Genomic DNA, 25,169 nt, shown 5'->3' on the forward strand with positions numbered 1-25,169 from the left:
TTTTTAAAAGCAAAAAGGCATAAAAACAAAAAAAGTAATAAACAAATAAATGTAAAAAAAAAAATTAGCCAAAGTTCTTATAGTTCTAGCGTACATAGTAAGTTAGTATCTTAATTATATGGACTGATAAAAGTCGTGAATAAATTATCAAAACTTTTAATTGTTGTTAAATCATTATAAAAGAAAATTTTCAGCAACAACTCTAAAAAAAAGAATACAAAAGTTGCATTAAAATTAAAAAGAAATAAAAAATTTATTTACTTTTTTTAATGATTAAATTTTCTAGTTTATTTAATTAAACTTGATATTTTGTTACAATTTTGTTTCCTTTTTTTAAGATTGTTTTTTTATTTAGGATTGTTTTTTTTTTAGGATTTTTTTTTTGTTAATAGATAAGTTTAGTTTTTTGCCGCGAATTATTGAAATGCTTTATAAGTTTAAAGATGCGAACTGCCGTGGTCAGTGTGTCTAAAAAATTTACTTTGGTCGCACATGCTTCCTGGGAAGGGTTGTTGACTAATAATACAAAACTGTTATATATGTGTTGCATCTGTTTAAAATAAAAAAATTTTAATGTAAAATAAATGTATTTAGAAAATGAAAAAAGTAATAATACAAAAAGGAAAAAAACATATCACAAGGAAATTTCTGTTTATAATATATAATTTTGAAATTGAAGAACTGTTAAATGTAAAAACTTTAATTCTCTGGCCAACCAATTTTTCCAAAACTCTCTTCTATTAGGGGGCCTTAAAGGAAAAAGTGTTGAAACAAGTTTCGATTTTTGGATTGGATTTTTGGATTTGGATTGATTCTGGCCTTTAAATCTCTCATAGTATATTGTAAAGTTGACACTTTTTCTTTCTGCTTTTTGGATAAAACTGATGCTTCAATCACGGGGTTATCATAGTCACAACAATAAAACATACTATAAGAGCCATGTGTAAACTTGATTTCGGTGATGTTTTCCATATATGGATGAGGAGACAATTTTAAAAAATGACAAAAATGTTTGTGGCCTTAAAAGAATAAAAGCTCACCTAATTACAGCTACAATTTTTACAAATTTTGTAGAATTTGTAGAAAATCAAACGTACCTGCAAAATTTTAACTTTTGTATTTCATTTCACTGCTTCCGCATTAAATGATGAAATGAGTCATAACTCATAAATGTGTGATTTATTTCATCATTATATATCAGAAACATCATTAAACTTCAATTTTTGTTTTGAGCGGAGCAATTATCACACCAAACAGTGATTTCAGATTTATCCCGATATTCTTGCAAAAACAAATAATATGTAGAAATTAGCTCTTCTTTGCACTGCCCAGCAATTTCTTCATGCCAAACTATTGAAACTACACGTTCCTTCATTTTTCTATTAGGTACAAATGTTTCATTCTATGTTGTTAATCACTGACAAAACATTCTTTAAAATTTTCCATTCTTGGTAGCATGATTACTTTTTCCATATTACTATTTGTATGCGAAAAGACACACGAAGTTAAAACACAAATTACAATTGTTGAGAGACAATATAGGTGCAATAATCTTCAACAAGGAAACAATCGTCAATTGTCTAAATGAAAGTTTTCAATCTGTTTTCGTGTCTGAGGGAGATACAGTGCTTCTGAAATTCGATAAAATAATTAATGAAGACATTGTCTGGGACTGGAGGAGTGCGTTAAATTCAAAGAGCATAAAAAATAAACTAGAACAATTGGGCGAAAACAAAGCAATGGGCTTTATGATATGGTGAGTCCGTATGTACTTAAGCATTTCAAAAATGCACAGCATAAAAAATATTTTGATTTATACATTATAAATAATCAACACCGTAACTTTTATCTTTACTAATGTTTTTATATCATCAATGTTCCACATTGGTGAGACTCTATTGTGTCTATTAATTCTTAACCTATGTAAAACATTGATGAGACTATTGGTTAAGAATTGATTACAAAGATTACAGTTTTTAACAATTTTTTTCTTCTGATTTTGAAATTATGCCCTCTTGCGTTGGGCTGATATGAGGCCAAAATATTACTATCTTGTTCTATTTTATTTACTTTTTTGAATAACATGTACATTTGAATCAAATTGCCTGTTTAACATTTTTTTTCCACTGTGCTTCAGCCAAGTATTTTTAATCATAACTTTGTTTTTGAATCTGGAGTATTTTTTTAGGGGTATAATGTTGAACTTTTCCAAGTACATTAATGTCACTTTTAAGCTATGGGCACCATGCTTGTACCGCAAGTTTAAGATTGGGTCTTTGTTGGGGTCATGTTAAACATATGGGATCATTTTGCACATAGTATCCTAAACATTTTTTTGTTAATTTGATTAAATTTTTTTTCAACGTTCCAAGTATTAAATAAGCTTTTAATACGTGCAATTGGTGATGTGACTTTACCATTTGATGTGCAATTGATCATGTGACTTTTTGTTTGATGTACAATTGGTCATGTGACTTTTCCACTTGATGTGCAGTTAGTTATGTGACTTTACTATTTGAGATTTGATGACATTATAATTCTAAGATCTTTTTCGGTATCAGAGACTACTATTATTTTGTCACCTAGTTTATAAATATAGTAATGGTTGTTTTTTCCAAAGTCAATTATACAACATTTTTCACAATTGTAATGTCAGATCTCGTTTAAAGGCTTTGTTCATTTCATTCTGAAGCAATTGACCATTCTCAAAGTTAGCTACTTCCTGATTAACTTATTTTTATCTGCAAAGAGCTCAGAATGTTCTAAAATTTCTGTTAAGTTGTTGATATATAAAAAGAATAAGATTAGAGAATTTATCAATCCTTAAGCAACACTGCTTGTTATTATTTCCAGTTTGATGCTTTTTTTCCTTGTATCATTCTTTAGTGTCAATTAGTTAAAAAGTTGTTAATCAAGTTGCATATGTAATTTGATATTCCATATGACTTAAGTTTGATTAACAATCATTCAGAGGTATCATGTCAAAGGCTTTAATAAAGTCAAGGTAACAAATATCTACTGGAATGTTTTCCGCTAGTGATTTACTCGAAAGATCTATTGTTTCAATTAGATTTGTTAAACAAAATTTTCCTATTTACAAATCCATGTTGATATCTATTTAATAGACTATTATTTGACATGTTTATATATTGAGAAGAATATAATACTTTGGAATACTTTAGAGATTATTGAGGTTAATGAAACTGGTCTGTAGTTGCTAGCAATTATCCTGTTTTCTTTTTTGAATATTGGGCTTATGTCTGCCAATTTTTATTTAATTGGTACTTGAGTTTTGAGCAATTTTTCAAAAAACTTGGTTTTGAGCAATTTTTCAAAAATCATAGCAAGCGGTAGCAAAGCAACAAAGGCAGATGCTCATTGTTTTAGTACTATTGATTTTACCATGTCTGGTCCTGGAGATTTATATTCATTTAACTGAAGAAGTTTTTCTTTAAATAATTTCACAGTTATTATATTATCTATGATTTCCTCACAAGAGAAAGACAAAAAGTAATTTTTTAGAATCGGTAAACAGGGTGTTAGCCAGGAATATATTTTTTACATCATATTTACGATATTGGGAATATTTTTTGTTATTGTTTTACAAAGTATTGGGAATTTTTATTAAAATTGTCCTATTCCTTCAAAAAATAAAAAAAAAAGATCATTGAATTTCGGGAATTTTAAACCCATTGGGAATACATGGTGCCATTGAGCTGGCTAACACCCTGCTAAATTATTGTTATTTTCCCTGGAAAAGACTAATTTAAAGTGATCATTCATATTAACTATTTAGTTAGATTCTTTAATGGTTTATCATTGAATATTACAGTTCGGATGGTATTTTGAAAATTATTTTTACTGTTAACATATTTGAACAGTAGTTTTGGGTTGTGGGTTGATTTACTTACAAGATTCTCTTCAAATGATTGTTTTGCTTGTAATACTTTACTCATTAACTTTACTCATTAACTTTACTCATTAACTTTACTCATTAACTTATTGCATACTGCTTAGTATTTTATTTTGTAATTATATAAAATGAAAAAAAAGCATTTATAACATAAGAATATTTTACTTTTTCTAATGTATTTTTAAAATGTTTAACATTATAAACTAAATTTATATTATAAACTAAATATACTAAATATGAAAAAGATTTATGACAGAATATTACTAGTTTATTTTTTTATAATGGCATTTTTATATGAAACTGATATTTTATTCAAGAAACTAATCTCAGTGAAATTTAATGCCAGCACACGAGAAAGTGCTGGCAGGATGGTCATTTTTAAGTTAGCCTATGTGATTTAAAAAAATTTCTTTTTTCTACTATTTAAATTAAAATAAAAACAGCAAAAAGAATGCTTTGAATAAATATTAGATAAAATAATTAAAAAAAACTGGTAAAAAATTTTTTTTATAAAAGTTTAACAAATGATCAAAAAAGTTTTGTTGAAATTTAAAACAAAGCGCCTGTATTTTTATGCGTTTGCCAAAGTTTTAGCGGGCATGTGGGCGAGCGCAATATAGCTAGAGTGCAAAAGCGTTGGCTAAACGGAGAAGACTGCAATCATTTAGTCCATTCTAATTAAATTTATTTTTTTACATGTGCTTTTTTACTGTGCATTTTAACTGTGCTTTTAAAAAAGCATTGCAGTTTAGAAAATGACTGTTTTGTTTTTCTTTATCTGAAATACAACAATAATGCTTTTCTTTTATAAACAACTTTGCGAACTTGACCATATTGTCATTTATGCTATAGTGATATTACACGGTACTTTATACAAAGGAATTTAGGAAAATAAATTTTTCCGCACTGCATATCTGTGTTTGAAAAAAATTTTTTTTGCTAATTCTATTGTGACATTGTATTATAATTATGTAATATTTATATTCACATTTATAATACTAAAATTCTGCAAAAACAAAACAACTATTGTAGTATAAATATATAAAATCAACAAGTTGTTAGCCATTTGTATACTTAATATAAAGTACAACAACAAAAAATAAGTGACTTGGGAATTGACATGTAATCGCACGCTGTACCATGCTTATATATTTTTTTCTTTACAACTTAACCACAGCTATTTTGATATTTTAATAATTTAAAAGCAATAAAATTTTACGCGAAGGCTTTTAAAAAAATAAAAAATAATATGATTGTTTAAAATAAACACATTTTTTGTAAATTAACAAAAAAATGTTATATTAAATTTTTTTTATGTAAGCGTGTATTTTGTATGATAAATTTAAATCTTTGAAACTGTTTTTCCATGTCTTTCTAAAAATCATGAAATTAAAGTTACATTAAATTTTCCGGTTGCTTTATTTTTTGCTTGCTTGCATTTTTACAAAGATTTTACAAATATGTTTAAAACCAATTTTTTTTAACTTGACTTACTAAACAGAGCATGAAATAATTAAAAATTACTTTTTTAAAAAGACAATTTAAAAAAATATTTTTAAATAATACAATTTGAAAATAATATATATAACACTTTTTAGGTAGATGATAGAATCAAAAACCTATTTTGAAGTTTGAAGTTTTGTGTAAATTGATGACCGGAATATAACAAAAATAAGTGTTTCATGGCCAATGACACAGGTTCCGAAGTGGGGGAAGGGGAGAGGCAAATATTCAATTTCTAAAAAAAGTCCTTCATATCCTAAATTTTCTTTTAAAAAAAGGTCCTTTAGAAAAAAAGTGGTGGTGGTGGTGGTGGGGGAGCGCATGCCCCCGGCATTATCGACCCAGTGTTTGCATTGATTTTAAATACTTGAACCAAAACTATTTTTTTAACTTATTGCCTGCCCAAACAGAAACCCCTAGTTGATGTATGTACACACCCTGCATGTGTTACCTATTTAGTCAGTCAATGTATGAACACTCCCTGTATGTTCTACCTGTTTAGTCAATTGATGTAATAACACTCCTTGCATGTTCTACCTTATAAACAATATAACTTTTTATTAACAACAATCATAGACATTACGCATAAAACAAGAACTAAATACTTTAAAATATAACATAAAAGTACACACAAAAACATAAGCGCTGAAGAGGAATCGATCCCTCGTCTCTGGGCGACAAGGCAAAATTATAAGCTACACGACTACACTGCACATATCTATATTGAAGTAAATTATAAATATATACTTTGTTTTTTAAACTACGCAATTATTAAAAACAATTTATTATCAGGTCATTAATTTACACAAAACTTCAAATGGAATAGGTTTTGGAATAGGTTTTTGATTATATCATCTACCCACTTTTTAACAATTTAAATAAAATTTGTTAATTTTAAATTTTTTTTCATTAAACAATCATTAGAGGTAATTTGTAAAAGTGTTTTGCCTAACTTTATTAAAATGTTTCAAAACATAAGTTTTAAAGTAATTTATTTCAAACACAATTAAAATTTATTTCAAACACAATTAAAATTTATTTCAAACACAATTAAAATTTATTTCAAACACAATTAAAATTTATTTCAAACACAATTAAAATTTATTTAAAAACACAATTAAAATTTATTTCAAACACAATTAAAATTTTCGCTTTTTTTTTGAGTTTTATTTTTGTGCTTATATATTTTCTTTTTCATAAGTTTTCTTTTTTATTTAGTTTCATTGTTTTTAATTTTCTTCCTAGTTTAAGGTTAGCCTACGTTTCTTTTTTCAGCTCATTTCTAAAATCATTTTTAAAACATCTAAACAGTTGTGGTCAAGTTGTCAAAAAAAAATTCATTTGTGTGGTCAGCAATAGTGCTTGGCCCCATGCCATTTCTGTCCAAGCCTGATGACTGTTATGCAAAAAAAATAATAAACAATCACAAGCTAAAAAAGAATCTAAATCTTGAACTTTTTCTTTCTTATTCAAAGTAGTTTGCTCAGAATTTTTTATTTTTCTAATCAAATTTTTCTAATCTAAAAAAATATCTCAAAATATTGAATAAAAGAAAGTAGTTTATATTTATTAAAAAATTACACAAAAGCGAGAGCCGTAAATTGCTCCTGTAAACCACACACATATCAAAAATACACATATTAAAAAAACTCTTCTTAACTGTCTTAACTAAGCATAAAATGGTTTAAAAAAGAGTTGAATTATTAATTCTTTTAAATGTGTAATTATTTAAAGTGTGTGTTTATATGGATCTTACTATTACTATTAAGTTAGTAAAAAAATACTATAATTTAAATTAAATGTCTGTTTATTAAAAAATCATTAGAAGTAAGTTGTTACTTTATTTGGGCTTTTTAAATGCATGGTCAGATATCGAGTGCCATTACATGCTACTAAATATTTTGTTGCAACAACTTGACCACAGCTTTCCAGATGTTTGGAGAATATTTCAAAAATTTTATAATTTGACTGACAAGAGACAATTACAAAAAAAAAACTTCTTAAATAAGGAAATAAATCTTAATAAAAAAAAAAAACTTAAAAAAATGAAACTCAACTAAAACAAAACAACATTAAAAAATTATAACTGTATGAAAAAATATCACCAAATTATAATTATGTTTAAAATTAAAAATATAATAACTTCCATCTTTTGTAATGTTTTTATAAAATTAAGTGACACTTATATAAAGTAATAACAAGGTTTTATTTCAATAAGATTCTAATAAAATAAATGCTAGTTGAATTATTTAATAAATGAAAACTCAATCTTTTTTTAAAACCAGAATTGAAATCGAAATGGTTTTTTAATTTTGTTCTAGCACACTTTTAGTATGGTGCGGGTCAACCATAAGTCACTATGTATTTATGAATGTTTGTTTGCTGATTGAATCTTTGGCGTATTGTTTATTTGCTTTTAAGTTCCTATAGTTATGTTTGTGCACTGTTTGAACCTCTGATTTGAATTGATTATAAGTTTTATTAACTTAAATGAATATTTAAAAAATTTCATTGCAAGTGCAGTTGTTGTCTAAAGTCTTGTTGTTTTTAAAAATTCAGTTGTTGCTTTGCGCTTCGCAAAAAACATTTGATTAGAAAAGCTTTACAAAGTTAACTCTTTTAGTGCGCATTTGAAATTTATTTTTATTGGACATACATGGAAACATACATAAACTTGAACATTCTCAAAGCATCTGACAAACCATGGTCAAAATGTTGCAACAAAATATTATAAGCGTGGTCTTAAAATATTTTTTAGTGTGTATAGTCTTAATGTACCATTGCATGTCATTCCTGACCAAGCCTGTTTGTTTAAAAGGGTTTCTCACGATATTATAAAACATTAGTGTAGATAAAAGGTGGGATGTTTTATATTAAATTTAGTTGAAAGCTTGATTTAAATAATCTTAGTGTTTTTGACTTTTGTTTTATTTTAGTCGAGTTTTTCTATTTTGTGTTTTAGTTTTAGTTAAGTTCTTTTTATTTTCTTGTTTTTTATTAAAAATTCTTTAAAAAAAACTTTTTTTTTAAGAATTTTTTTATTTAAGACTAGATAAGTTTTTTCGATTCATTTTTGAAATGTTCAAATTTTAAAAACATGTTATCAACCATGGGCAAATCATCAAAAGAAATTACTATTTGCATAGTTATATAATGGCCTTTCTGACCAAGCCTGAGATACCACCCTCTCGTTTACCTCATTGTGTTATTGAGACTTTGTTTGATCATATTTTGCATTGATTCTGTCAGATAAAATTTTTCCTGACTTGTCTCCAACAAGTGCCACAAATGCACGTTTTTACACTGTACTTAATGGTAACATGGAGTCAATAATGTAATCTGCAAATTAACTGTCAACTCTGATTCGACTGTGACTGATTATATGTGATAAACAGCTTCGACTGTGACAGATTAGATGTGATAAACAGCTTAGTCTGTATAATACTTCTTTTTTTTTTTTTTTTGTCATTCAAATTGCGTTTGTTTTATTGCTTATAGTTGTCGTCAGGCTTTTATATGTCATATTTGCTTACCAGTGATCTGTGTTCGGGGTGTTTTATTTAATGTATCTTTATTATAAAGATACATTGAATAAAATTAAAATTTTATTCAATGTATCTTTATTATCACTCATTATAAATGAAGCATTTATGCTTCATTTATAATGTGTGCTAACTAGCCCTCTTAATCAAGGCTGTATTGTACCAAATCTCTTTTGTTTCATGCAAATTTTATTATCAAAATTTGAAAAATTTTTAATTTAGGAGTCTAAATTGCCTCACTTTTAAAAAATGATCTTAAAATATTTCACGGTATGGTACTTTTCAAAAATGACCTTAAAAATGACCTTAAAAAATTTCATGGTATGGTGCTTTTAATGTTTTCCGTTTGTAAACCTGATGTTAAAGTAAAATTTTAAAAGTTAAAATTTGTTGATGAGAATTTTAAAGTCTTATGTTTAATCATCAAGCCTGCACAATTAAAAATAAGAGTTTTTGCTTACAAAACTTATAAACAACAAGTGGTTTATTATATATTTTTTTTAATTAGATGTTATTATTTATATAATATTTTGTTATTAATTTATATAAATTTTTTTGCTATTAAAACCTTTTTTAAACCAACGATTTTAATAAAATAGTTAACTATCACAAAATAGTTATCTATTTAATGTTGAATGACTTGTTTTTTGCGAGTGGTCTGGAAACACTCCTCCAATCTTCTGGTGTTTCTGCTAGAGACCTTTTTATTTACAAGGACCATGCCTTGTAAAATAAAACTATTATTCTATTAGTATCTATTCTATTAGTACTAAAGCCAAGCCACTCAGTGCGATGAGCATTAAAGTAACAACAATGCTGAAAAATAAAGAGGAAGAGCTTGGTCAATTTGATCAGAAATAACATTAAAGAGAGTGTAGTGTTGAGAAGAAGGCGAACAATAAAGAACAAAAAGTAAGGATTAAGTGAAGAGGGGCTAAACGGTAGCACAGGCATACATATGTATAGTCTTTGCAAGTCAAAGATAATAGCAATCAAATCTAAGATTCAAAGATAAAACAGCCAAATTTAATTAGTCTCACAAAGAACAAGTAGATAGGTTGATGATGTAAAATAAAAGATAAGATTCAACAGTTTTTTTGTGAAGGATAAGTTGAAACAATTTTGTGGTGATGATAATTTTCTTTAGTTAATAGTTTTAGGTTATTCAAGGTACCTTATTTATGTTTGCAATAATTAGAGAACTTGACCCAATTAAAAAAGTGATAACCTAAGCAATAAGCTAAGTGGTTGCTTCATTCCTTCTAATCAACCCAAAGTTGTAGAAAAGGGATCTTTGTGTGGCCTCTACAATGCACACCAAAAGTACAAAAGGGATACCTTCCATGAAATAGTTACATTGTTAATACTATGGTATTTTACAGCTGTTGTTGGAATCAGTCCTTTTAAGAGCTGCTGTGAAGTTTATTGAACCTTGCCACTAATGAGCCTCAGAACCATTAAACTGAGTTTAAAAGTTGTAGGCTTATTAGGATACAACAGGAAAAGTTGATAGCATTTATCATCCTAGGCAGGAAATAATGCATCTACATCAGTCTATTAGATGAAGAAGGGGTCAACAGAGAATTCCTGCTTACTGCTAAAAGTCTATTCTTAGATCTTCTGCAGGCAGTAGCTAGATGCAGTTAACATCTGCTGAAGATGAGTATTTTTATTAAGATACCATCTCTAGCTTTCACTCAATCAAGAATAGTAAGTGACCAGGGCCCCGGCCCCAGCCCCAGCCCCGCTCCCAGCTAAAAATGAAACTAAAAAATATAAATGTATGCCAGTATTTATTAAATACTGGCATACATTTATGCCAGTATTTATTAAATACTGGCATACACTTATATATTTTTAAACTTTAATTTATTTCCTACAAGATTGCAAGCAAACCACTATCAAGTTATAAGTTACTTTAAAATAGAGATTAAGTTAAAATACTAGGAAACGCATAACTTGTATGTTGTATAAAAAAGGAAAACATGAAGATGGGTAAGAGTTATAAAGTTTTTTTGATGTTCAATTGAAAAAACTTTAATAAAAGTTTTTTCAGCGTGAAGGGGCAGATATAGTAAAAGGATGCAACTTGTTGAATAAAAAGCCAAACAAGAATGAGTTTTGGTTTATTGTTATAGAGATGATAGCTTGTTTGAGCATCGACCATGATTGTATATTTAGAAAAAAGAAAGAAAAGCAACCTTACAACAATGGGAGAGTGGCTCAAGCAGTAAGAGGGTTGTTATTCATTAAGTTAGGAATGCTAACAATATTGCAATATTTTTTTGCAGTAAATAAATGAGTTTTGTTGTCTAACAAAAATTAAGGATTTTAAGTCCAGAATTTAAACCCATAAGCCACTGTAAGCCTTAGGCTGTTACAGAAGAGAGATCAGATTTAAAATCATCTGCTTGTTCTAAGCAATTAAAAAGTGAAGATTTTTAGCCAAGACAATAGTGTAAAGTTGAGTTGTCAGCAAGTAGAACCACTTTAGATTTCATGAAGATTGTTATTGTAGATAAGAAACAATACAGGAGCAAAGATAGAACATTGTGGTACCCTTAAAGTTACTTGAAATAAAGAATAGGGTAGGCCTTCAAGAATAACTTTACTACTGCAATTAGAAAGAAATAATTTAATAACCTCAAAACCTTTATATAAAGAAACTAATAACAGACTGAAAACAAATTGTAGGACAGTCAAAAAGGTCAAAGTGTTTTCTAGAGTTTAGAAAAATTAGAACCACTTATCTAGCACAAAGTTAAGCAAAAGTTGAAGAGAGTTCAGAAGAACAATTTTTTCAAGACTATGATCAAAATCTTTTCTATAACACAAACTGTAGAAGTGTTTAATTGAGAATTTACTTTACCATTAAAAGCTAGAGTGATTTTGATGTTTAACAATGGGATAATCTGTTTAACTGGCAGGAAGAGTATGGCCATTATATTCAAGAGTCAAATTAGGGTAAGATTTCTTTGCAAATAACTGCTTTATTCTGGGAAGAAGTAATAAGATCAGACCCATGAATTAGAAATTAAATGTTAGACTTACTTTAGTTAAGGACATTGTAAAAAAGATGAAAAAAAATAGTTAATGTTTAATAAAGCAACTGCTCAAGATGGTGAGAAATGTGGAGTAGAATGTAAAATGTAGAATGAGGCTCGATTTAAAATTGAAGAGGAGTAATAAAAGCTTCCAAACTCTTATACTAGAAGGAATAGAAGCTTCCAAAATGCACTTTATGCATGCATACTATGGATATAAATATATATGTTTGCTATTTATTTAGGTGCTGGCATACAATATCCTTTCATTGTTATATAAACTTTAGTATTTATATGGTGCAGTTTTTGCCAAAAGAGAAGATGATCAGATGGATGTGTAGTGTGACTCTAGCAAGTTAAGAAAAGGAGGCATAATCTTTGACAGATTAGAAAAAATGTTGTATCGAACATTTGTTAGAAAAGATTAAAGTAAATTAGGTATCAGCATGTAGAGAGGTAGCAGCTTCAGTAGAAAATGGTAGTGGTAGAAGTAAGAAAACTTAAAGAGAGTGCCTTACATAATGTATGAATGAGCATTAGTTAAGAATAAAAATGCTCTAGATTGTTTATATAAGAGAAGCAGCATAAAAGAGGAAGGCTAAAGTCTGATGATCATCATCATTGTCATGATGATCATGATGATGATGATAATGATCATCATCATCATGATCATCATGACGATGAATTTTTTGCAGTGAGATTGTTATTAATAATTTAAATGTTAAAAATAATGTAATTTTCTTTATTTTTGTTAGTTTGATTGGAATAGACTGAAAAATTAAAACAATCCAATAATCCTATATTTTTTCAAACCAAAATTTTTTTTAATTTATTGAAGCCTAAGGATTTTTCAAAGATATTACAAGTTGGTTGCATTGAAAATTGTTTTTGTCTATAAATAATTTTTTATTTATCCATTTATCAATTTATTTAACTATGAAATTGTATCACTCACATAGTTAAAAACTAGTCATTGGAGTGACACCGTAATAAAATAAACAAATAAAGCAAAAAACAAACAAACAACAAAAAGTAATAATATAAGTAGTGACCAAAAAATAATTGTAATAAAAAATCATTGAAATAAGAAAAAAGAAAAAGTGAGTGAGCTGACATTAGAGATAATGCAACGTTTAACCATCAGAAGGATGATAGAAAATAAAAAATAAAATAGAAGGATATATTTAAATATTATGATGAGATAAAAAATATAAAATCACTTAAATAGTAGCAGCAAATATAAAAATAACAATAATAAAGAATAATAAGCAACAACACCACACAAAAAAAAAAAGAACAACAATATAAACAATTCACAAATGTACATATCAATATAAATGATCCACAAAACTGCACAACAGTATAAACAAAACATAGAGATACACGACAAAATAAAAAAATATATAAACAATGTGAACAACATAAATTAAAAAAACTTTAAAGTTGTTCTTTTTGTTTTCTTTTAATAACATATTAAAATTTTTTATTTTCGAATTTATTACAAACATTTTTCGTTTAACTTTGCTTTTAGGTATTTTGTTTATTTATTGCTTTTCTTCAATTTATATTCTTTAATATTTATTGTTATCACTTTATTTTTTTTAAATCTTCTATTCTAAACAGTTTTTATTTGTTTTTCAATTTTCACTTTGATCTATTTTTCATCTTTTCGCCTTAAAAAAAATACATCCTGAACAAAAATACTTCTTGTTTCATTTACGTGTTAATGTATCTCTTTATCAAAATATTTTTTAGTCAGTTATTTGTTTTCTTTTTTTTTTCTATTAATAGAAATTGTTAGTGAGATGCAATTTTGATCTAAGTCATCGTGTATCTTCTGTTCAAGCAAATAATCATAATATCCTCTGTTCACTTCGATATTACGGATTTGGTGATTTAAAAGTAAAGGTATTGTTACAATTAGGTTAAAATAAAGTTTATTATTATGTAAAAAAGTGTTAATGTACTTTCTGTTACATCTTTCTTAGGATATTACACCATCTAGCTTATTTTGTTATGAAGGTACAAATGTAGTGCCAGTTGAGCTAGGTATTTTTATTTTTTGTTTATTTTATTTTTAATGTTAAATTTTAGTTTTATTATTTGTATTTTTAAACTTCCTAATTATAACTTTCATGGGTTAATTCAGATTTTAAATTTAATAAAATTAAAATTTATATTTATATTTAATAAATATTTTATTCTAACTCTTAGATACTATTAAAATATTCTTTTGATTTTCTTTTTATTATTACTACAATTATCATCGGTACTTTTCATTTGTTAATTTTTTTTTTTACAATTTATGATTTCTACTTTTATTTTTAATGTATGTTCTATGTGCTTTAATCTATGTGTTTACAGTACATGTGTTTCAATCTTTGCTTATTATTAGTCATATTATATTTAAAAATTAATGTCACTCCTTTGATCAGATTTTTGTATGAGTGACACCGTCCTAATAAATCATTAACTTATTATTATAAATATTATTATTGTATGCTTATAACTACCATAATAATATTTATTATTATTATTATTATTTTTTTTTTTTTCATTATAATTATTGTAAACACACTTATTATTACTATAACTATAATTTGTATTAACTTTTCTTATTTGATTATTATATATTACTGTTATTAATACTATTATTATTATTTTTATTATTATTAAATATTGTAAAAATGATTTAAGGAAAATAAATAGCTTGTTGTTGTTGTTGTCATTGTTGTTGTTGTTATTGTTTCTGATTCCAACAAGAAATTTAAACAAATAATACTATTACAGTGTGACAGCAATAGCCTGACTGCCATTTACAATGTTGTCTGCAAAATAATATTGTTGCTTGGAAGCATTTTTTATTGGAAAGTAAAGCAAAATTAATATTCAAGTGCAAACATTGTTCAGTCAAAATTAAATTCCATTCATGGACTTCAAGTTTCTTATATCATTTAGAGCACAAAAACACAATTTTTATGAACAAAATTGTTTTGGAAAAGACAAAAAGTCAAGTATTGCTGCCTACTGTAATAAAATAGATAACAAAGCTGAAGAAGTATTAGCTTGTTTAACAGCTGTAGATCATATACCTTTTGTAACTTTGGACAATAGTAAAGATATTAAAAATTACTGGAAAGCTCAAGGGTTTAAAATTCCTGATGATTGACATGGTAACTATTATGAACTACGTAAGCTTAATAAAATCAAGATTTTCAGCAAAAAAAAAAAGGTTTTCGAATTTCTCTTGGAAAGTGGTCTTCCAGTGGAAGCAGAAGTTATTTGTGTCTTAATGTACAGTTTTTAGACAAATTTCATTATGATCTTGGAATAATTACAATCAATGGTTCTATGCATTCAGAAAGTTATTGTTATTGGCAAGTTAAATGATTTTAACTTAAAATTAATTGTGTTTTTGGGTGTGTTACTAATGGTGCAATAGTTATGAAAAAAATGGAATGAGAAATGGAATTTACCCATCAACTTTGTTATTGCTTTGGAATTCATTTTGCAGTATGTCAGGTTAGGTTATCTTGCTACTGGTAACATGGTTATATTCAGGTCAGATTATCCTGCTACTGGTAACATGTAAAACAGTACAACTTACTTTATGTCCTGCTGCCTTAGGATATGCTTTTTTAGGCAATGGCTAGAAGAAGCCAACTCTGACTTGAAATGTAACAAGGCAGGGGCCCCAAGGCCTTGTTACATTTTAAGTCAGAGGTGGCATATAATAAAATTACTTAACTTGGGCAGACGTTAAATGCATCCAGCTACTGTCTTGCAGAAGGCTTTCTAGGCAAAAACTTAAGAGGTGAATAGATTCTATTTGCTGACCGGCTTCGTACCCCTTCTTCATTTATTGGGTTGGTATAGATGTATTTGTAATAAATTGTTTCCAGTTTAAACAATGTATTACAAATACATTGTTTTGTTGAATCTTCCCAACTCATTGTATGGGTTTTTCTTGTGCCTATGTTTTTATGATTAGGCAACTCATTCTATTATCTTCTAAAAAGGGTACAGCTCTAAAACTCAGTTTTATGGTTTCTGAGGCTGGCTGGAAGTCAGGTTTCTCAAACTCTGTGGTAGCTCTCAGAGAGGTTGATTCTATCAACTGTTGTAAAATATCATAGTACTAACAATGCCATGTTGTGCATAAATGGTGTCCCTGTTTGTACTTTAGTGCATTGTCAAGGCCACATTCAGAACCCTTCGTTACAGCTTAGATTTTATTAATAGTAATGAGGCGATTGCTTGAACTATTAGATAGTCTACTAAATACTATTTGTGCTTTGAGTTTTTTAATCAATTTAAAGTATGATTTATGTATCAAAAACTATAAAACACAAAAAACCATTTTCATCGCCATGTTCTCTAAATCTAAGTAAATTTTCTTCTGTTGGGTCTTATCTATTGCAAAATTTACCAAACCTACTTGCTTTTTGTGAGACTAATTTAAGTTCAGCTGTCACATCTTGTGATCTTAGTGTTGGTGGTTATCTTCTTTTAATTCTAAAGACCCCAATAGTTGCATCCTTAGTCTAGGCATTTACATTTATAAGAATTTACCCATATGTCGGGAAACTAAATGTGAGTCCACAGACTGTTCTTTTATGTGCTTTTGTTTAGCACCACTTCACTCTATCACCTTTCTCTTGTTCCATATTGCTCTCTTTCATCTTAAAACTGCATGGTTTTCCTCTCATTGCTGCAATTTCAAATCGTAACTATTACTTCCATATCTTTTGCCAAAACAATTCACCAGAAAACAGGCATCTGCTTACTATCGCCAGAAATCATTGTAGAAAGGTTTTATGTAACGCCAAAGCCATTCTCAAGTCACAAAATCTTATTAATTAGTCTCCTGAGTCTTCTGGAGAATATTTAACAGTGTCTATAATAATAGTAAATCTGCTATTACCCTCAACTCTTGCATGGTTCAGATTTTGTTTGCTAAGAACTTTTCATCAATATCAACTCTTGATTCCACTAATCGCATCCTGCTTGATATAGCCGTCAAATAGGTTGAGCCATTGCTTAACATTCAAATCTGTATCTAAACTAATTTCCTTCTTAGACTCTTCTACAGCTTGCGGTGCGGGCAAAATACCTGTAATAGTCTTGCAAAAATGTTCTCTAGAGCGGTCGTCTACTTTTAAAACTATTTAACAAGTGCTTATTAAAGTTTTCCAGCCTGCTGGAAAGCGGCATCTGTTATCTCTATTTTCAAAAGTTCTGGAGAATGATCTTCCTATCAAAAACAAGGTATTTGAGTCTTTAATTAACTTAATCGCTTATCTTAAATCTAATTAACTTTCTGATCATCAATATGGATTTTGATTTTTTCATTCTACTGCTGATTTGTTAATGGTAATAACTGATAGGTTTTATTGTGCATTAGATATGTAGAGATTAAAGCAATCACTCTTGACATTTCTAAAGCCTTTGAATAAGTTTGGCATGCTGGTCTGCTCGATTAGCTCTTTTGGTGTATTAGGTAACATCTTTAAGATTATTGAAACTTTCCTTACTAATTATAGTATAAAAGTTGTCCACAATGGACAACACTCATCTTCTTTTCCTGTAACTTAAGGGGTTCCTCAAGGGTCTTTTTTCTTTGGCCCTATACTTTAATAAATTTTTATTAAAGATCTCCCAGAAATTCTCACATTTAAGGATGCATTGTTTGCTGATGATTTATTCTTGTCTTAATAAGAGGCCAGGGACAAACCCAGACCTATTTGGTACCGCTGGAGTGCTATGAGCACTCAAAAAACAATATTTAAATTTTTTTATTATAAAAAGAAAATTTTTGGTTTTAAATATTATAAATAATTTTCTGTTTGTTTTAGCTATTTCATTTTTTTTTTCAGGACAATGAAATGAATTAAAAAGTAATTGCTTTTTTCACTTAATTTGTGACATAACTGTCTTTAGGTTACTATCTGAACATTAGTTATAAAAAAACAAAATTTGTTATGAAACTTAATGAATAAATTAACTTAATAAAAGTTTTACTAAGATCTAGTTATTTTTAAACTTCGATGTTTTTAATATTAATAATTTATTAACCATAACATTTTTTAAATTATACTTAATGATTGAAAAAATAATATTTGTTTTTTAAAATATAACATTTTTTTAATCATTAAGTTTACTGTAATTATTATTGTTATTAAAATATAATAACTACTTAAATTAAATTTACTAAAATATAGTTACTAAATGTTTAAAGAACTCAAAACAATTTTCAATTTTCCCTTTTTTTTCCCCTCCTCCTCCCTCCCAAATCGCTAAAGTAAAAAGTGGTATCCTCAAATAAACTCTGGGTTCACTGGAAGTCAACACTCTCTGATTGCTTGGAAGGGCATTTGAGCTTGAAAAAGATCTCACTTCTGCTGCAGCATGGGGCTTTCAGTGGCTGGTGAACTTCAACTCAGTTAAAAGTCAATTAGTTTCAGCTAATTGTAGTTGCAACAATCTAGATCTTATATTTATGAATGGTAATGTACTTGATGAGTCATCTACCCTTTGCTTTCTAGAATTAACTCTTACTTTTGATCTTTTTTGGAAACCATACATCTGTCCTTGTATGGAATATTGTTGCCATTTTGTGAGTGGATCTGCAAATGATGCCCTTTCTCTTTTAGACATGGTACAAAAATGCATTGTAAACATAGTTGGATCTGCTCCTGCAACCAATCTTCAACCATTGTCTCATTGTCGTAATGTTGCTTCTCTTTCTCTTTTCTATAAACACTATAATGGGCGCTGCTCTAAAGAGCTAGCATCTCTTGTGCCATCTTCTAAAGTTCATTCTTGTGTTACCTGTCAATCAATTAAGTCTCATTCTTAATCATTGAATTTATGCATGTAACTAAAAAACAAACCATTTTATAAACTCTTATACCAGTTGCAATTAATCAACACTTCAACCGGGTTCTCTATATAAGCACAGCTTTATTGCACAGCATCCAATATAACATAAAATAAAAATAAGCAAATATGCAAATGTAAAAATTCCACTTACATAACACTTTATACAGGATATAAGAAAACATTTCTAATACTAACTTTTTTTTATCTTTTTTGCTTAAACTGTTTGTTGTTTTTTTTCGCATTTTTGTTATTGTATTTAAAAAAATTTACAAGATTGAAAAAGTATGAAGCATATTGTCTCATCCAAGTAGAAAATTTGAAACTTCAATTTCAGGTTTGCCATGACTCTCTCCACTCTTGATAATTTCTGTTTGCTAAAATTTTGTTATCTTTTTAGTTCTGCCATTTGTATAGTGTTAGGTACAAGCGTCCATAAGTGTAAATGTATTTAGCATAAGTTAAGTTTGCTGGGCATATATTAAAGGATTGTGTATAAAATATGAATTATATGAGGAAACTTAATAAATTTTATTTTAACTATCAGAAGTTTTTTTGCTATAAATATACCGTAAGATTGAAAAAGTAAAAATTTATTATGCTTAGGGGTGGACTTGAACCCCACAAAATGACACTGATGGCAGCACTCTAAACCACTGAGCTGTCAAAGATATGCGTCTAGGAAAAGTATAAACCATTTTGTAAATCTCTTAGAAGCTCTGCGTATGTGTAAAAGGTGCACACAGTAATTTTATTTGTTCTTAAAGCAATTTTTCAGAATTAATTGTTTTACTAAAAAATATTGAAGTGAATAGTTGAAGAGTTGGTGTGGAATTTAAATAAGTTTATTGCCGGTTTGGTGAAGACCATATTTTATGGGTCTGGACAGCAGTTATATACAAATAAAAAGTATAGAAAAGGTCAGTGTGGAATAGCCTTACAAAGACTTGTATTTTTACAGGTCTGGTCAGCTAGTTTTTAAAATATTAGTCGATTAATTAACAAAATTAATTAATTTACCACCCCTATTTCTTAATTGCTTTATTAATGCTGTAATAGATTTACACTCAATTAACATTTTATTATTTCTTCAATCATTAAGTTTAGTTTAAATAAAAATGCTTCAAATAAGTGTATACTTGTTTAACATTGAAAGATTTGTAACATATTTAAAATATAAATTTATCTTCTTGTCTTGTCTTTTTTTTGTTTAATTTTTTTTTTTTTGTGACAATTTTAGGACATCTTGTCTTTTTTTTTTTTAAATTTTTTACTTGACATCTTCATTGGGAAAAGTTACATAACCAATTTATCCTTAATTATATTATTAATTATTATCAGTTATATTTTACTTTGATATATTTGAACAATAATATTTTTTATTAATTTATATCTCATATTAAGTTCAAGTTATATTTATATTATTTAGTTTTATCATGTTTATCATTATTTAGTTTTATCACACAATATATGATATATACATATATAATAATGTGTGTATATATAATATATGATATATACATAATTATATGATATGTATATATAGTATATGATATATACATATATACTTATGTGTATATGTAATATATGATATTCACATAAATACTAATGTGTATATTTAATATATGATATATACACATATACCAATGTATACATAATATAGTAGCTTTAATTGTTTGTATAATTTTTATCAAACTTTGCTTACCAAAAATGATGACTGCTGTCATAGGGACTGAAAATGTGATAGGATCTGCTGGTTACTATTGGTTATGGCTATGAAGATTTTCAACAGCTTGTTATTTCATTTGACATTTTTATGATCAAATTTTTAACTTAAGTTTTTTCCTCTGGACTAAGATGCCTGGACCAAAAGTATTTGTGTTTATAAAAGTATTTCTGTGTTTAGAAAAATGTTTATGTTTAGAAATTTTTTTTATTTAGGTCAAGATATTTTTGACAAATTAGGAGTTAAAAGTTTGTAAGTAATTAAAATTTATTTTTATTTATGCCATTTATTTTTGTTTTGACAATTAATTTTTTTTAATATTTTTTACTTTTATATTTATCTCCACTGTTCTTTTTCAATAATCTGTATATCTAATAAAATCAAAATAAAAAAGTATAAAAATAAAGAAAGAAAAAGTACAACAATAAATACATGTTTTCTTTAAAACAATTTTTTTTTAATAAATCTTTTTTTTATGAGAACCTGTTTTTTATAAGAACCTGTTTTAATGAGAACCTGTTTTACCAAAACATATTTTTGTTATTGTAATAGTCATTATTAATTTCAATTTATAAAATTTGCCTGAATCTAAATTTTAACATGGACCAAAAAATTAGGTTCAAACCCCTTAATTATCAAAGCACTAACTTTTATAATTTTGGTCTCATATAATTTTTAATTTGCATTAGTTATCGTTATAATCTTCCTGCTAATGTAGATTTGCTAATGATGCAACTAGTTGTGTACTAGTTTTTAAGAAAATTTAATTTAATAATATTCAAATTAATTAGGTAATGTAAGCAAGTTGCAAATATGCTACAATGGGCATTTTTGACATGAACTGATAAGCCATACTCTTTACTTTATATGTAATTAGAAAAGTTTTTTAAAGGGTTAAAAAACTTTTCTAATTATATATAACATCAACAGACATTTTTTTATTTTTTATGTTAATTCACCTCCCCAAGGCTAAGAAGGTCACTCCAGATGAGGAGGCTACTTAATTGTGGTTATAACCCTCACTCAGCTCTATAATTTCGAAACGCAAACCTTGAAGAACAAGGCCGCTGCCTGGAGAAACAAGTTGAGCGCGGTACTTCCAGGGATGTGGTGGGAATCGAACTCGAAACCTCTCTCTTATAAAGCGAGCGCTTTACCACTATGCCATTACTGCATTTGATCTCAAATATGACACTTTTTCTGTGTCAAATATTTAATGAAACCAATATAAAAAAAATTAATTTAAAAAGTAATTTTTACCTTGACTGTTCTATTTCAACTCAAATTAAATGCATTAAATTAAAATTAAACTTTTTTTTCTTTTTCTGCAAAAACTAATATGATTGCTGCTCAAACAGGTTTTTCTCTCCTAAAAGTATTCATCCTCAGCTGATTCATTTTCCTGATAAGTCACATTAGTTGTTACATTCTGTTCGTTCTCAGTAGTTTTATCTTCATGTTTGCATAACATTGGTCAAAGTAATTGTACACAGTGTTTGTTCACAGTGGTTGTTCACATGTTCACAGTAGTTGTTCCTTCATGTTCAAAAAGATTTTTTTTAGCATACAAAATGCGGTAGTGGTGTAGTAGCAGAGGGTTTGCCTCATAAGCTAGAAGTTCTAAGTTCGATCCCCATCACAATTCTGGTAGTACTGCGCTCAACTTAATTCTCCGCGCAGCGGCCTTGTTTGTCATGGTTCGTGTTTCAGAGTTATAGAGTTGAGAGAGGGTTGTAACCACAATTATAGCAGCCTCCTCGACTGTAGTGACCATCATGGCCTTAAGGAGGTAAATTGAAATTAAAAAAAAGTTCTTATCTTGTTTTTGTGATTCATTTGTTGCTTTTTAAGTTTCTGCTAACTGCTTTCTCGATTGTCTAATTGTCTTATTTTAGTCTAATTTATAGTCTAATCACAGATAATAAACGATGAAGGCAATTTTTTGCATATAGAGAGTAAAGATGCAAATGATTGGATAAAGAGTTTAAGGAGAAAATAGGTAGAGGTAGAGAGTGCATTGCAGATTATTTCAGTTAAGAAAAGAAGATGCCTAATGTGGTTTTTATCTTGGAGATAAAGTTACCACAGAGCATCACATTTGATTAAGTCAAAAAACAAACCTTTTCAAAACAAAACAAAAACCTAATTGTATTATGCTTCTTTAATAGAAACTATAGAAGTTTGCAAGTTTATTGTGTAGTTATGGATACAGTTAAAAACTACTTGCTAACACAAATCATTGATATCTTAAAACTTATTTTTTTATTTTTATTTTTTTGTTATTCATCTCCTCAAGGCCGAGAAGGCCACTACAGATGAGGAGGCTACTTAATAGTAGTTATAACCCTCTCTCAACTCTATAACTCTGAAACATAGACCTTGATGAACAAGGTCACTGCGCGGAGAAACAAGTTGAGCGCGGTACTACCAGGGACGTGGTGGATATCGAACTCGGAACCTCTCGCTTATGAAGCAAGTGCTTTACCACTACACCACAACCGCATTTTGACAAAATACTTGACTTACGCCCTTTTAACAAAAAGCAATTTATTTGTGGTAATTTTTTTCTTTAGTTGCTTTAAACAGCTCAAAAATTTGTTGATATACGATTTAAGTAAGCATTGCAATTAAAAATAATAAGAATCAATTTTTTCATTAGTACAGTTAAAAGTAAATTTTATACTTTTTAAATTATTTTTATTGGTCTCACTAAATATTCACCAGAATGCAGAAAACAATTTTTTTTAAGTTGACAAAAAACCAGGACATGTTCACATGTAAACATAAATGAAAGGCATTATTATTACCTTTATATGTATCTGGGAAAGTTTTTGAGATTATCAAATCGTTTCTTTCTAACTGCTTTATTAAAGTCATCTTCAAAGGCCAACACTCTTCTTCCAATAACTTCATTTCCAGTAATTTTTGGGGTACCTCAAGGCTCTATCTATGGTCCTGTTTTGTTTCTTATCTACATTAATGATCTTCCTGACAATCTTACATCTAAAATGGGTCTATTTGCTGATGACTCAACTTTATACTTCTGTTTTGACAAATAGTCTTCTCTTTTCAATTCCTTAGAACAGACAGCCAATCTTGAATCTGATCTCATTTCTGTAACAGATTAGGGCTTGCATTAGTTTGTAAATTTTAACTCAGTGCAAATAACTTCAACATGTTGAAGTTATTTGCACTGAGTTAAAATCACAATACTTTCAACATGTTGATGAATGGCAACCCTCGTACTGAGTCCTTTTTTTTTTTTTATGTCTTGGATTATTGTTCACTACTGACCTCCCATGGAAACCATATATATAATTGATTCCTAAGTTAGCATCTGCTAAGGTTGCTTCTCTTTATTGTGCTTGCCATTTTATTACTCCTTATTCCATTTTCTGTTTATACAAATCATTTATTGGCCCCTGTATGGAATACTGTTGTCATATTTGGGCTGGTTCTTCTAATAATGGTCTTTCTCTTCTAGACAGTATTTAAAAAATTCAGTTTTCCATGTCATTCAGATTTCTTTTAATATTTCTGTTCCTTCATACTCTATAAACCTTTATCTAGTTTTTTTCCTTGCACATGCTTTGGAACTTTTTTCTACCATGTTCTCCTGATGTATACAACTACAGTTTTTGTATATACATAAAGTTTTAAATTCTAGATATAGATAAAGCAAAATGTATATTCATCAACTGATCTATTTAGCCATAAAGAAAGCAAAGCGTACATTTATTAAATCATCTATTTAACCATAGATAAAGCAAAGTGTACATTCATCAACTGATTTTTCCAACCATAGATGTAGTGTTGTTAACATTGAGTTAATATTCTTTTGCTTACAACCATCTAATATATTACATTAATGCAAAACAATAAATATGTTGGCAGCTTGTTTTCATGTAGCTTTTTTAATTTTTATTTTTGTAAGAAATCATTTTATAATCTTTTTTAAGACAATCTTTATTTCAATATTATTGTTTTTTTAATTACAAAAAAACCATGTTTTTCTTTTCAAAGAAATATGTAATTATTTGTGTACCTGTGTTTATTTTAAGTTAGGCCATTTGACCCCTTGTCACTCATTACTTGTATCTAAAACATAAAATAAATAATAAAAATATAAAGATATTTAAAACTTCAACAACAACAAAAAAAAAACTTTTTAGCTTTTAAAAAATCAGTTTTAAAAACTGTTATTTTTAATTCTCTAAAGTTAGTTCTAATTATTTTTAGTAGAGTTGAATGGAAAAATGTTGATGAACAGGTAAGATTTTTTTTAAATAAAATTTAAATGATAATAGTATAATTATTATTTTTTAAATGATAATTATTTTTGAAAATTTTATATAATTTTGCTTCATTTGAGACAGCTAAGTTGCTATCTCAGCATCAATCCATTAGAACAATGAAACTTCCAGCCATTTAAATCAGATACATTGTAGTCCTTCAAATAACTTATAATTCTAACCTTTTCAGTGTTAAGTGTAAAACCTTTTCAGTGTTAAGTGTAAAACCTTTTCAGTGTTAAGTGTAAAACCTTTTCAGTGTTAAGTGTA

General features: G+C 27.8%; 1 protein-coding gene across 4 annotated transcripts in view; it reads left to right on the forward strand.

Annotated features, from left to right (window-relative positions):
* The window catches only part of LOC101238746 (uncharacterized), a 52,744-nt gene that overhangs the window by 6,150 nt on the left and 21,425 nt on the right, over window positions 1-25,169 (forward strand). Inside the window, exons 2-5 of one of the 4 annotated variants that reach the window (XM_065794140.1) lie at window positions 13,794-13,904; window positions 13,991-14,051; window positions 20,823-20,859; window positions 24,847-24,877. In XM_065794140.1, coding sequence (XP_065650212.1) covers window positions 13,794-13,904; window positions 13,991-14,051; window positions 20,823-20,859; window positions 24,847-24,877 — 240 coding nt within the window. Of the gene's footprint in view, window positions 1-13,793; window positions 13,911-13,990; window positions 14,052-20,822; window positions 20,860-24,846; window positions 24,878-25,169 lie in introns of all 4 variants that reach the window. The other 3 variants (XM_065794138.1, XM_065794139.1, XM_065794141.1) reach the window with 3 other exon arrangements.

The sequence above is a fragment of the Hydra vulgaris genome, chromosome 03, assembly GCF_038396675.1.
Source record: "Hydra vulgaris chromosome 03, alternate assembly HydraT2T_AEP".
NCBI lineage: Eukaryota > Metazoa > Cnidaria > Hydrozoa > Anthoathecata > Hydridae > Hydra > Hydra vulgaris.